The 15780-nt window shown below is 45.1% G+C and overlaps 1 protein-coding gene and 1 pseudogene across 1 annotated transcript; both read left to right on the forward strand.

Moving 5' to 3' along the window:
• The window catches only part of LOC139274186 (zinc finger protein 585A-like), a 108037-nt pseudogene that overhangs the window by 56234 nt on the left and 36023 nt on the right, over positions 1 to 15780 (forward strand).
• On the forward strand, positions 14655 to 15041 carry LOC139273839 (histone H2A type 2-A-like). Its single transcript, XM_070890915.1, has one exon. It carries the CDS (start codon positions 14655 to 14657, stop codon positions 15039 to 15041), a length of 387 nt encoding a protein of 128 aa, XP_070747016.1.

Below are 15780 nucleotides of genomic sequence, written 5' to 3' on the forward strand. Positions count from 1 at the left end.
GGGAGTTCCAGGATTTTGGCCCAGCGATAATGAAGGAATGGCGATATGCTTCCAAATCAGCATGGTGTGTGAATTGGAGGGGAACGTGGAGGTGATGGTGTTCCCATGCGCCTGCTGCCCTTGTCCTTCTTAGGTGGTAGAGGTTGTGGGTTTGGGAGGTGCTGCCAAAGAAGCCTTGGCGTGTTGCTGAAGTGCATCTTGTACATGGTAAACACTACAGCCACGGTACGTCGATGATGGAAGGAGTGAATGTTTAAGGTGGTGGATGGGGTGCCAATCAAGTGGGCTGCTTTGTCCTGGATGGTGTCAAGCTTCTTGGGTGTTGTTGGAGCTGCATTCATCCAGGCAAGTGCAGAATATTCCATCACACTCCTGACTTGTGCCTTGTACATGGTGGAAAGGCTTTGGGGAATCGGGAGGTGAGACACTCGCCACAAAATACCCAGCCTCTGACTTTTGTTGCCACAGTATTTATGTGGCTGGTCCAGTTAAGTTTCTGGTCAATGGTAACCCCAAGGATGTTGATGGTAGGGGATTCGGCTATGGTAATGCCATTGAATGTTATGGGGCGGTGGTTAGACTCTTGCTTGTTGGAGATAGTCATTGCCTGGCACTTTTGTGTCGTGAATGTTACTTGCCACTTATCAGCCCAAGCCTGAATGTTGTCCAGGTCTTGCTGTATGCGGGCATGAACTGCTCCATTATCTGAGGAGTTGCGAATGGAACTGAACACTTTGCAGTCATCAGCGAACATCCCCATTTCTGACCTTATGAAGAAAGGAAGGTCATTGATGAAGCAACTGAAGATGGTTGGGGCCTAGGACACTGCCCTGAGGAACTCCTGCAGCGATGTCCTGGGGCTGTGATAATTGACCTCCAACCACCACAACCATCTTCCTTTGTGCTAGGTATGACTCCAGCCAGTGGAGAGTTTTCCCCCTGATTCCAATTGACTTCAGTTTTACTAGGGCTCCTTGATGCCACACTCGGTCAAATGCTGCCTTGATGTTGAGGGAAGTCACTCTCACCTCACCTCTGGAATTCAGCTCTTTTGTCCATGTTTGGACCAAGGCTGTGATGAGGTCTGGAGCCGAGTGCTCCTGGCGGAACCCAAACTGGGTATCGGTGAGCAGGTTATTGGTGAGTAAATGCCGCTTGATAGCACTGTTGGCGACACCTTCCGTCACTTTGCTGATGATTGAGAATAGACTGATGGAGCAGTAATTGGCCAGATTGGATTTGTCCTGCTTTTTGTGGACAGGACACACCTGGGCAGTTTGCCACATCGTCTGATAAATGCCAGTGTTGTAGCTGTATTGGAACAGCTTGGCTAGATACGCGGCTAGTTCTGGAGCACAAGTCTTGAGCACAACAGCAGGTATGTTGTCGGAGCCCATAGCCTTTGCTGTATCCAATGCATTCAGCCATTTCTTGACATGGAGTGAATCGAATTGGTTGAAGACTGGCTTCCTTAGGAGGAGTCCGAAATGGATCATCCTCTTGGCATTTTTAGCTCAAGATGGTTGTAAACACTTCAGCCTTTTCTTCTCAGAAGATCAAGATGTAGAATCAGTTTGGGTGGAGATAAGAAATAATAAGGGAAAGAAATCACTGGTGGGAGTAGTACGTAGGCCCACTAACGGTGACTACACAGCAGGGCAGCATATAAATCAATAAAAAATGGAGGCTTGTAAGAAATACTGCAATAATCATGGGTGAATTTTATCTTCATTTTGATTGAACAAATCAAATTGGCCTTGAGGAAGAGTTCAAAGAGTGTATTTGGATGTTTTCTTCGAACAATACAATGTGGAACCAACGAGGAAGCAGACTATTTTAGATCTGGTAATGTGTAATGTGACTGGATTAATTAATGATCTCATAATAAAGGATCCTCTTGGGAAGAGTGATCATAACATGGTATAATTCCAAATTCGGTTTGAGGCTGAGAAACTTGGGTCTCTGAACTTAAAGGCAATTACAAAGGAAGAGTAAGATGGTAGATAAGCAGTGGCAAACATTTAAGGAGATATTTTATAACTCGCAGCAAAGATGTATTCCAGTGAGAAAGAAAGACTCTTAAGAAGAATGAACCAGCCATGGCTAACTAAGAAGTAAAGGATGGTATCAGATTGAAAACAAAGGCATACAATGTTGCGACGATTAGTGGAAGGCCAGAAGATTGGGAACTTTTTAGAAAAGAGCAAAGAACAACTAAAAAAAAGGAAAGGAGATAGATTGGGAATAAACTAGCAAGAACTATAAAAAGAGACAGTAAGAGATTCTACAGGTATATAAAAAGGAAGAGAGTAGCTAAGTTGGTCCCTTAGAGGATGAGACTGGGGAATTAATGGGAAATGGAAATGGCAGAGAATTTGAACAAATATTTTGTATCAGTTTTCACTGTAGAAGACACTAAAAGCATCCCAATAATGGATAATCAAGGGGCTATGAGGAGAGGGACAAGGTGGACAAGTTCCCTGGACCTAATGACCTGCATCCTATGGTATTAAAAGAAGTGGCTACAGAGATGGTGGCTGCATTGGTTGTAATTACCAAAAATCTCTGGATCCTGGAGAGGTCCCAGAGGATTGGAAAACAGCAAATGTAATTCCCCTATTTAAGAAATGAGGGAGACAGAAAGCAGGAAACTGTTAGCCTAACATTAGTTATTGGGAAAATGCTGGTGTCCATTATTGAGGAAGTAGCAGCAGGACATTTAGAAAATCATGGTACAGGCAAGCAGAGTCAACATGGTTTTATGAAAGGGAAATTATGTTTGACAAATTTGTTGGTGTTCTGTGAAGATGTAACGAGTAAAGTGAATAAAGGGGAACCAGTAGATGTCGTGTATTTAGATTTCGAGTAGGCATTTGATAAGGTGCCACATAAAAGGTTACTGCGCAAGATAAAAGCTCACCGGGTTGGGGTAATATATTAGCATGGATAGAGGATTGGCTAACTAACAGAAAACAGAGAGTCGGGATAAATGGGTCATTTTCAGGTTGGCAAACTACCTAATGGGGTGCCACAGGGATCAGTGCTGGGAGCTCAACTATTTACAATCTATATTAATGACTTGGATGAAGGGACCAAGTGTAATGTAGCTTAATTTGCTGATGATACAAAGATAGGTGGGAAAGCAAGTTGTGAGGAGGACGCAAAGAATCTACAAAGGGATATAGACAGGCTGAGTGAGTGAGCAAAAATTTGGGAGATGGAATATAATGTGGGAAAATGTGAGGTTATCCACTTTGGTGGGAAAAATATAAAAGCAAATGATTATTTAAATTGGGGAGAGATTAGAAAATGCTGCAGTACAGAGGGATCTACGGGTCCTTGTACATGAAACACAAAAAGTTAGCATGCAGGTACAGCAAGTAATTAAGGCGGCAAATGTAATGTTGGCCTTTATTGCAAGGGGGCTGGAGTATAAAAGTAGGGAAGACCTGCTACAACTGTACCGGGTATTGGTAACACCACACCTGGAGTACTGCGTACAGTTTTGGTCTCTGCATTGGAGGCAGTTCAGAGAAGGTTCACGAGGTTGATTCCCCACATTGATTGTCTACAAACACATTATCACACTGAAAGATACAGAATGAATCTCAGACTTGCACCCCATCTCAGTGACTGACAGATACAGAATTAATTTCATACACACTTACCGTATCAGAGAATGACAGATTCAGAATTATACCCAACATACCACACGGTACCAGTGACAGACAGAAAAGGAATGAAAGCCACACTCACATACTGTAACAGAGACTGAGATGATGAATGATTCCCCCACTTCTCCACCTTTGCCCAGTCATTTGCCTCCTTTATGTCTTCCAGACATGATGATTCTTCACAGGAACATAAACTGAATGATAAACACATCTGGATGGCGAGAGTTTATGAAGCCAGCCCGGATCTAGTTGAAAAAGGCAGAGCGTGCGAGAGGCAAGGAGGAGCCAGAATCAGGGTGAAAGGTTGGGCAGAGACAGCGGCCTCTGAGCTTCCAGATCTGCCTCCAGGCTTCACGCTCCAGCATTGAAATACTTGCCTGCTCCTCCCCCGTACCCTCTCCCCGCCAGTGTTTAAACCGACGGGAAAGGCACAGGCGAGCACCCCTCCCCCAGCGGCTGCCGTTTCCTCTGTGCTGGGCTGATGACCGTTGAACTCATCAGGGAGCGGAGATATCCCGGGCCAGAGTAAGGGAGCAAACAGCAGCCTCCTTACAGCAGCTCATCACATTGGGACTGTGTCCACAGATGGGCTTTGTGTCGGGGTATCGGGGGCTGCTTGTAAGAGGCAGAGTGGAGCAGGAAGTAATTCGGGAACATGGAGTGATTGGGGGAAGGGAGCGGAGATATCCCGGGCTGTGTGTGTACAGTGTAAGGTAACAGAGAAAGTTAATCACCGCACTCTTTCAAATCATTGCTGCTTTTGTTCACCAAATCAGTAGTGAATGTTCCTGATTCAGTCCCAATCTCACAGTATCTGTTGTTCTTGAACATTGAACAGTGGAAACACAGCCTGACAGTGAGAATGTGAGGAGTGTCACAAAGTGCATCTATTGCAGACACCAGGACAGAAGTGTGAAAATGGACATTTCAAATTCGGTAATTTTGTTTCGGGTGCGTTGAGTTCTCCAGAACCGTGTTGAAGGTGATTGAGAGATACATTGTCGCTCCCTCAGATAAATCAGGATCCGGGCTCTGTGACATTCTGTTAACTGCACAGGCCCTTAACTCAGTTCCTATAGACTGAGAACAATTGTTGTACAGCCCAGATAGCTGTGGTTATAATCCAGAAAGCGATTCAGAATTTTACAGGTAGTCCTGTGGGAGTGGAAGATATAAACCTCGACTGTATCAATGGGGTGATCCCATTCATGGACCAGTGCTGGGTTTGAGTTGTGTCTGGATGCTGATAACTTTCTATAGAACCGTCCTACACACCTGGTGTGGAAAATCTGAGTGTCGCTGCACTGCAGTGAGGTCAGACAAGGACACTGTTTGTATCACAGTTTCCTCTCTCCAGATACTTTACTTTATTATAAACATTACAACTTTATTTTATATTTTCCCCATCAGCTGTCCATATCATAACTAATATTGTTCTGGTATTATTCTCAAAGCAAAATACTTCAACAAGCCAGAATAAATGTGATATTTCCTCCACCCGGAACACAAGGAAAAGTGCAGGCAGCTCCTTCTCGCACACAGGAAGTACATTATCACTCAAAGCACAGAGACACAGGACTTGCCTCAATCCTATTGTCACAGGCAGCAGAAGCTGTCAGTCCAACGGTGATCCGAAGTGGCTGAGTTACATTGTGAATCTTACAGCCACATGGAGCAGTAGGATCAGAGAATACTGATAGGGGAGACTAGAACTAAGGGACATAATTTTAGAATAAGGGCCGCCCATTAAAAACTGAGATGAGGAGGAATTTCTTCTCACAGGGTTGTAAATCTGTGGAATTTGCTGCCCCAGAGAGCTGTGGAAGCTGGGACATTGAAGAAATTTAAGACTGAGATAGACAGTTTCTTAACTGATAATGGAATAAAGGGTTATGGGGAGCAGGCGGGGAAGTGGACCTGAGTCCATGATCAGATCAGCCATGATCGTATTAAATGGCGGAGCAGGCTCGAGGGGCCATATGGCCTACTCCTGCTCCTATTTCTTATGTTCTTATGCTGTTTCACCATTGAAACATATCACTTTCATAGACCAGATACTGAAATATATAGAATAAAATTCACACTTGCACACCAGAAACTGATAGGTCTAGATTAAAACCCACACTCAGACCGCAAACTGACAGGTACAGATTAAACCACACACTTTTTACCAGAAACTGATCGTTACAGATTAAACGCCACACATATACCAGAAACTGACAGGTACAGATTAATCCCTACTCTCATATCAGAGACTGAAAGGTACATCTTAAAAACCACTCTCACATACCAGAAACTGACGGGTACAAAATATCACCCACATTCATATACCAGAAACTAATAGGTACAGATTAAAACCCACTTTCACATACCAGAAACTAACAGGTACAGGATATACCCATACTCTCATACCAGAAACTGACAGGTACAGATTAAAGCCCACAATCATAAACTAAAAATTGATAGGTGCAGATTAAACTCCACACTCATATACCAGAAACTGACAGGTACCGAATAAAATACACATTACATATTCCAGAAACTGACAGGTTCGATTTAAAGCACACACTCACATACCAGAAACTGACAGGTACAGATTAAAACTCAAACTCTCATACCAGAGATTGATAGGCACAGAATATAATACCCACTCGCATATTAGAATCTGATATGTACAGATTACACCCCACACTCATACCACACACTGACAGGTACAGGATAAAACCTACAGTCACATACCAGAAACTGACAGGTAAAGATGAACCCCACCGTCATATAACAGAGATTGACAGTTACATAATAAAATATACAGTCATATAACAGAAACTGACAGGTACAGAATAAAGCCCACAGTCATATACCAGAAATTGATAAGTACAGATTAAAGACCACACCCACATACCAGAAACTGACACATATAGATTAAACCTCACATTCACATACCAAAAACTGACAGGTAGATATTAAACCCACACTGATATACCAGAACCGAGAGGTACAGATTAAAATCCACACTCACATAGCAGCTGACAGGTGCAGATTACCCGACACTTTCATACCAGAGACTAACGGGTACAGAATAAACAGCACACTCAATACCAGAAACTGACAGGTACAGATTAAACCCACAATCACATACCAGAGATTGACAGGTACAGAATATAATACCCACTCGCATATTAGAATCTGATATGTACAGATTACAGCCCACACTCGCATCCATCATAGGCAGTCCCTCGAAACGAGGATGACTTACTTCCAGCCAAAAAGGGATGAATTCACAGGTGTTTCAATGAAGGACCTAATATTCCAGGTCCCGAACTACATGTTGAAGGGTGGAAGATGCCTGTGCGTGGATTTTTTTAACGTGTGGTGGCCGTTGCACACCAGCCACCACACGGGCTTGGCAGAGCTAGGTCTTGGTCCAGTGGCAAGGATTAACCAAGACGACTGGAGACCAGCTCTGCTGCACGGACCTAGTGCGCACACATATCGCAGTGTGGGCTGGCCCGTGCTGCCCCTGGGCCCTCGCCTCTTCTGAGCCTAAGAGGAGATCTGACAGAGGTCTTTAACATTATGAAGGAGTGGGTGTGGTGGGTGTGGAGAAACGTTTTTCACTTGTGGACAAGTCCAGAACAAGGGAGCATAAATATAAGATAGCCAGTAACAGATTTGGGAGGAAGTTCTTTACAGAGAGTGGTGAGAATGTGGGACTTGCTGCCACGGGGAGTGATGAAGCAGAGAGCATTGATGCATTGAAGGGGAGGCTTGATGCATTCATGCGGGAGAGGGAAACTAGGGCAGGGTGGGAAGAGGCAATTAGAGTGAGAGAGGGCAGGTGTGGATTATAAACACCAGCATTGATCAGGCGGGTGAGTGGGCTGTTTCTGTGCTAAAGATTCTTCATTTCCAACACACAAGCAGCAGGATGCAGCGCTGCCCCGATTAATGATTAACTTCTTCGTCTTGCCACGAATAAAAATTCGATCAAAATGAATTGAAAAATCCAAAGATCAAGAGGTAAAGCTCACAGTGCCAGTCACCTCAAAAGAAGAGAGACTTGCATTTCTATAGCGCCTTTCATGACCTCAGGACATCCCAAAGCGCTTCACAGCCAATGAAGTACTTTTGAAGTGCAGTGACCTTTGTAAGGTAGGAAAGGCGGCAGCGAATTTGCGCAAAGCAAGCTCCCACAAACAGCAATGTGATAATGACCACTCTATCCGTCCCATCCGAAAGGACAGAAATGAGGGAGAGGAGAAGCGATGAATCAGAAGTGGTCATTCCAAAGTTTAAAAGCCCAGAGACCGACCGAGTAGGGAGGACTGGAGGGAGGTGAGGAGAGACACAGTTTTAAGGTCATAGGAAAGAGCGAGTGGGGAGCTGAATTTTGACACACCGGAGGAGGAGGAAAGGGTGTAGAGGATGTGGGGGGGGGGGGGCGGGGGGAGGGGGCGGATTTTTGCAGCTCAGGAAAATTCAGAGGAGCAAATGTTTGAAGACAAGAAGTTCGGAGGAGCCCAGACCAGAATTAATTCCACTGGTGACACTGGTGGCCCAGGTCACCCATTCTGTTTACCGGCTGCACTTTCCCAGCTGTACATTAACTGGTTTCAGAGCAGAACGCGCGGCCAGAATTCAGTCTGTTCCCAGGAGCGACAATGATTAACTAAAGATTCTGCGTTTTACCTTTCATTCTCGTTTCCTGTGTCCCGTTAAAAACGACTCCACGGGATGTGGGCAGTGGGTGGATTGCGAAGCGCCGTGGAGTTTTTTAAAAACTTTATAAAAAGGAGTCTTATTACACACAGCTCGACATGACACCGTAAAAACAAAACCTGCTACATAAAACCCTTAAGTGAACAAGATTGGTTTTATTCCACTTTGGCCACTGTCCAGACTTCATCTGGTGAAACTGCTAAAGGAATCTTTCAATTCACCTTATTACACATTGAAAAGTCTAAAAATATATGTATTTTTTTTGTAGCCAGCACTATCGCCTCCCACATAAAACTTCAAAAACAGCCGAAATGCACCCAACTCCTGTGGCTTGCTTTCAAGTGCTGCTTTTAAACTGAGCTCAGTTAGAAACAGAATTAACAGTCTCAGACATTTAACCCCACACACACAAGACTCGTTTAAACTGATCCTCTGTACTGTAGAAGACAACAGAAAGCTTAAAACGCAACAATTTGCAAACCAGCCCTTGCAGGACGTGGGGGGAGGGGGGTGGGGTGTAGAGAGACAGGAGTAAAAATAGTTGCATTGAAAGCATCTGGCAGCACCAGTCTGGTCGCAATTAGTGCATCAGAGGCAGCATTAAAGCAGGGCAGAGCTGGAAGTAAAACTGCTCCACTCTGCAACATAATCTTCCTGCAGAGTTCCACACCAAGACATGAACTCCACGCAACACAATTCGAGTTCTCCTCCGACCTTGCACTTAAATTATCCGATCCTGCCCAGCACTCACCTTTAAAAAGAAAAAAGTCTTGAAAGAGCGGTATTTTAGTCCTTTAATAATCAGCTGGAATTCTGTGTGGTTTGATACACGGTCGACCTTTGCTGCAGCCTTCCACGGTACAGAGAGTGTATGTGTTTGATCCAAAGTAGTTAGTACGACGCGTCAGGCTCCCCTGGTCAAATGCTCATCTTTACTTAATCCTTATTTCAAATTGGGCTCAGGGCCTGTACAGGTACATATTAAAACCTAAACTCATATTCCAAAAACTGACAGGTACAGGATAAAACTTACACTCACAAACCAGAAACTGGCAGGTACAGAATAAAACTTACACTCACATACCAGAAACTGGCAGGTACAGATTAACCCCACAGTCATATAACAGAGATTGACAGGTACATAATAAAATACACTCATATAACGAAAACTGACAGGTACAGAATAAAGCCCACAGTTATATACCAGAAATTGATAGGTACAGATTAAAGATCACACTTACATACCAAAAACTGACAGGTAGATATTAAACTCACACTCATATACCAGAACCGAGAGGTACAGAATAAAATCCACACTCACATAGCAGCTGGCGGTGCAGATTAACCCCACACTCACATACCAGAGACCAACGGGTACAGACTAAACACTACACTCAAATAATAGGGACTGACAGGTACAGAATAAAATACACACTCACATACCAGAATCTGACACCATTAGCTCCGGTGAGATCCAGACCGCCGTGCGTCTGCTGCTACCCGGGGAGTTGGCCAAGCACGCCGTATCGGAAGGGACAAAGGCGGTGACCAAGTACACCAGCTCCAAGTAAAACTCCACGCTGTCCTGACAGAACCAGAAACACAGCGGCTCTTTTAAGAGCCACCCACAACCTCTCTGAAAGACCCTTTAGACTCAATTTACTGTAATTATTTCCTTAACAAGTGTGTTTGAGAACCTTTGCAGTTCCAGCTGTGGATTTAGTTTTGAATTCTCATAAGCAGCTTCACTGTCTAGTTCGAAGTTAGGACCGCTGTTGAATTTCCCGCCATTCAAGCTACAAACACGGTTCCTCGTCGCTCTTTCCCATTTACAGCGCCTGCCGAGGAATTAAGAGCTTGTTCAGGGGATGAGACTCAGATTTCAGTCACCTCATTCTCTCGCAAGCCCTTTTCAAGTTTATTCTTCAATTCCTGTTACGGGTCAATCCGTTTATTAACCCGAGACTTCCCACAGTGTAACAACCCAGAATGGGAGTTCTAACAGAGACCAGAACGGGGGCAATTTGAGCACTCTGTCCCTCTCCTCTTTTCACAGAAGGACTCCCAGTTCTGGTCTCACTCCCGCCTGTGCGGAGGATCGATCCATGATTTGTGATTCCCAACTTTTACACAGTTTGGGCTGGAATGTGTCCCGTTACAGAGTCAGTGGGGATTGATTGCCGTCCGTTACAGACAGTTTGAAAGTGAACGCGCATTTAATCCTGATTGTAACAGCCTGGAATTTGTAAGGGAAATATGGAATAAAATAAAAGGAAGTCAAACCTGGTTGTAAATCTTTGGCTAATGGTGAATTTATTAACATAATCCGCACTTGAAAAAATTATTGGCGGGGTTTTTGAAATTAAAAATAATTCGAGGTGTGACTGTTGACAGGAATTTCTGCCCTCGTTTCATTGGTGGGCTAAACAGACAATGGGTAAGGCGAGAGACTAACATTCAGCGGCGATTTTAGTAAAGAATGATCATGACTGGAAGAGGTAAAGGAGGCAAAGTACTGGGTAAAGGCGGAGCCAAACGGCATCGTAAAGTGCTCCGTGATAACATCCAGGGCATCACCAAACCAGCCATCCGCCGCCTGGCTCGCCGTGGCGGTGTCAAGCGGATCTCGGGCCAGATCTACGAGGAGACCCGCGGGGTGCTGAAGGTTTTCCTGGAGAATGTGATCAGGGATGCGGTCACCTACACTGAGCACGCCAAGCGCAAGATTGTCACAGCCATGGATGTGGTGTACGCTCTGAAACGGCAGGGCCGCACTCTCTATGGATTCGGCGGCTGAACAACGCGACCTTTCCCCCAAGCACAACACAAAGGCTCTTCTCAGAGCCACCCACCGCCTCACAGAGAGAGCATTTTGTTCTGTATAGATATGTTTTTTGCCAAGATCTATATTGTGGTGTTAGGTGTTTTAAATTAGCATGTACACGATGGACGGAATGGCCTTTTAGTCTTCGAATCATGGACATTTACAACACATTCCAGGTGAAGGTAATACTGAAACAACTAATGTAATTAGAACATAAGAACATAAGAAATAGGAGCAAATGTAGGCTATACGGCCCCTCGAGCCTGCTCCGCCATTTAATACGATCATAGACTCAGGTCTACTTCCCTGTCCCATAACCTCTTATTCCCTTATCGTTTAAGAAACTATCTGTTTCTGTCTTAAATTTATTCAATGTTCCAGCTTCCACAGCTCTCTGAGGCAGCAAATTCCACAGATCCACAACCCTCAGAGAAGAAATTTCTCCTCAACTCAGTATTAAATGGGCGGCCTCTTATTCTAAGATTAAGCCCTCTAGTTCTAATCTCCCCTAGCAGTGGAAACATCCTCTCTGCATTCACCTTGTCAAGCCTCCTCATAATCTTATATGTTTCGATAAGATCACATCTCATTCTTCTGAATTCCAATAAGTAGAGGCCCAACCTACTCAATCTTTCCTCATAAGTCAACCCCCTCATTCCGGAATCAACCTTGTGAACCTTCTCTGAACTGCCTTCAAAGCAAGTATATCCTTTCTTAAATATGGAAACCAAAACTTCCAGGTGTGGCCTCACCAATACCCTGTACAACAGTCGCATACTCCATCCCCTTTGCAATAAAGGCCAAGATTCCATTGGCCTCCCTGGTAATTTGTTGTACCTGCATACTAACCTTTTGTGTTTCATGCACAATTACCCCCAGGTCCCCTGTGCTGCAGCACTTTGCAATCTTTCGCCATTGAAATAATAACTTGCTCTTTGATTTTTTTCTGCCAAAGTGCATGACCTCACACTTTCCAATATTATACTCCATCTGCCAAATTCTTGCTCACTCACTTAGCCTGTCTATGTCCTTTTGCAGAATTTTTGTGTCCTCCTCACACATTGCTTTTCCTCCCATCTTTGTATCGTCAGCAAACTTGGCTGCATTACACTCGGTACCTTCATCCAAGTTGTTAATATGGATCATAAATAGTTGGGGTCCCAGCACTGATCCCTGTGGCATCCCATTGGTTACTGATTGCCAACCCGAGAATGATCCATTTATCCTGACTCTCTGGTTTCTGTTCATTAGCCAATCCTCTATTCATGCTAATATATTACCCCAACCCCGTGAACTTTTACCTTGTGCAGAACTTTTATGTGGCACCTGTCAAATGCCTTCTGGAAGACCAAATTTACCACATCCACTGCTTCTCCTTTATCCAACCTGTTCGTTACATCCTCAAAGAATTCCAGCAAATTTGTCAAACATGACTTCCCCTTCATAAATCCATGCTGTTACATCCATGTTACAGCAGTGACAGATAAGAAAGGTGTTGAATTAAACGATGGGAGGAAGGCAGCATCAGGGCGGAAGGACAGTGAGGGTCCCTTGCCCTCACAGAAGGACTCCCAAGTCCTGATCAGAAGTGACCCTCAGACAATCTTGGTTACAAAGCGGTCAATGTCTCGAACATGTAGAAATGTAGAACGACAAACACAGCAGCGAGTTTGCTGTTCAGATATATATATATATAGGAAAAAACGTGAATGAACCTTCCTCATAAGTCCGGCCGTCATTAACCATTTTTTGTCTGAGAGCAGAACAGAAACATAAAGAACGGTGTATAAATCGGGAGGGGATGTAATTGATGACCTAATTCAAGAATTTGAGATTGTGGCGAGCAATAAATCTGATTGGATGTTTAAAGAGACCAATCAGAGAGATGCAGAACAATGGGAATTGACAACGCGCCAATGAACCAATCACAGTCATTGCCTTCGCCCATCCCTCATTAGCATAGGGCTATGGGCGGAGTGTGGGGTTGCCTATATAATGCTAGCCTGGAGCAGAATTTCCTTCATATCTGTGCCTGATTGGACAAGACGATGCCCGAGGAAAAGAAACCAGCTTCGAAAAAGGGTGCCAAGAAAGTCATCAAGAAAACACCACCGAAGGGCGGCAAGAAGCGCAGAAAGTCGAGGAAGGAGAGTTACTCCATCTACATCTACAAAGTGATGAAGCAGGTTCACCCCGACACTGGCATCTCCTCCAAGGCCATGGGCATCATGAACTCCTTCGTGAACGATATTTTTGAGCGCATCGCCGGTGAGGCTTCCCGCCTGGCCCATTACAACAAGCGCCGCACCATCAGCTCCCGGGAGATCCAGACTGCCGTGCGCCTGCTGCTGCCCGGGGAGCTGGCCAAACACGCCGTGTCGGAAGGGACAAAGGCGGTGACCAAATACACCAGCTCCAAGTAAAACTCCACGCTGTCCTGACAACAAACCCCAAACACAACGGCTCTTTTAAGAGCCACCCACAACATCATTGAAAGAGCTGCACAAACACATCACCCTTCAGATTGAATTTACTGTAATTATTTCCTGTGTGTGAGAACCTTTGTAGTTCCAGCTGTAGATTTAGCTTTGAATTCTCATAAGCAGCTTCACTGACGGGTTCGACCTTGGCGTCGCTGGAATTTCCTGCAGTGAGTAAACTACAAACACGGGCCCTGGTCGCTTTCCCTTTGCTCTCAGACCCGTTCATTCACAACGCCTGCCGACGAATTTATTTTGGGGGGCGGGGAAACTCCGATTTCAGTCACACAGTCTCACTCAAGCCCTTTTCACGTTTTGTTTTATTCCGTTGCGCTCAGTCCGTTTATTAACCCGAGACTCCCCGCAGTGTAACAGCCCAGAATGGGAGTTCTTAGAGACTAGAACAGGGGCAGTTTGAACACACTGTCCCTCTTCTCTTTTTACAGAAGGACTCCCAGTTCTGGTCTCACTCCCAGAGCAGTTCCTGTGAAAACAAGTTCACTTTTACAAAGATGGAGCTGGAATGTGTCCCGTTACAGAATCAGTGGGGACTGAGTCCCGCCCGTTACAGACAGTTTGAAACTGAAGCCGAATTTAATCCTGATTGTAACAGGCTGGAATTTGCAAGGGAAACATGGAATAAGATAAAAGGAAACAAATTGTTTAGAAATATATGGCTAATGGTGAAGTTACTAACATAATCCGCAATTTTAACAATTATTGGCGGGATTTTTGAATTTTAAAAATCGTTAGGTTCTGACTGTTGGGAACCAATAATTTCAGCCCTGCTTTCATTCGTGGACTAAACAGGCTGTGATTGGTCATCGGAAACGGCCAATGAAATCCATGACTGATTGACCAACCACAAATTCGCTCCCTGCATTCCTCCAGAAGGAATAAGAAGGGCAGATATGGGAGGAGCTTCTCATTCCTTGTCTGAACCTGCGGATTGTGGAAATGTCTGGAAGAGGAAAAACCGGCGGTAAAGCTCGGGCCAAGGCCAAGTCTCGCTCCTCCCGGGCCGGATTGCAGTTTCCTGTGGGCCGTGTTCACAGGCTCCTGAGAAAGGGGAACTACGCCCAGCGTGTGGGTGCCGGAGCCCCTGTCTACATGGCTGCTGTGCTCGAGTATCTGACCGCTGAAATCTTGGAGCTGGCCGGCAACGCGGCCCGTGACAACAAGAAGACCCGCATCATCCCCAGACACCTGCAGCTGGCCATCCGCAACGACGAGGAGCTCAACAAGCTGCTGGGAAAGGTGACCATCGCTCAGGGCGGGGTGCTGCCTAATATCCAGGCTGTGCTACTGCCCAAGAAAACCACCACTTCGTCCAAGACCAAGTAAAGCGGACAAGATTTAATCTAATAACCCAAAGGCTCTTTTCAGAGCCACTTACAGTATCTGTGAAAGGGCTGCTGACTATTATTGGAGACCTTCAGTTCAGTTACCGACAAATTGGTCTGTTTCAGACCTGTATGCGGGAGTTTTCAGTTCCTGGTATCTGCATTACGGTTCTCTGCTCACACAAACTGTTTTAGTTAGCAGCGAATAATTAAACTACAGTTGTCAGAGACTCAAAACTTGTATAAATACCGCAACCGGTTCCTTAAATATTCTTTAGTCTATCAATGAAAGCTGTATGAAGAGAGTCGGCGGTTATTAAACGGGCCTAGTTTAATTCTAGTCTGGTTTGAGAGTTTCAATGCTGGTTCTGTTCCCGGGAGCTCCCGGGCTGTGTATTTCTCCTTAGCCGGTCAATTTAGACCTACACTGAGCAGCCAAGCGCAAGACGGTCACTGCCATGGAATTGGTGTTCGCTCTCAAACGACAGGACCGCACTTTCTATGGATTCAACGCGACCCTCTCCCCCAAGCACAAAGCAAAGGCTCTTCGAAGTGCCACCCACCGCCTCACTGGGAGTGGGGGAGGGGGGGGGGGTGCCGGAGGGAGATATCGTTGATTTACATTTTGTTCTGTATGTTTTAAGTCCGCATATGCACGATGGATGGTATATCCTTTTAGTTTCAGAATTATAGACATTTATCATCGAAGCTTCCAGCACGGAAGGAGGCCACTTTGGCCC

The sequence above is a fragment of the Pristiophorus japonicus genome, chromosome 9, assembly GCF_044704955.1.
Source record: "Pristiophorus japonicus isolate sPriJap1 chromosome 9, sPriJap1.hap1, whole genome shotgun sequence".
In the NCBI taxonomy this organism is placed as follows: domain Eukaryota; kingdom Metazoa; phylum Chordata; class Chondrichthyes; family Pristiophoridae; genus Pristiophorus; species Pristiophorus japonicus.

Bases quoted from the DNA above. Each gene is read 5' to 3' on its own strand.
- LOC139273839 (XM_070890915.1), top strand. From the start codon at position 14,655: ATGTCTGGAAGAGGAAAAACCGGCGGTAAAGCTCGGGCCAAGGCCAAG.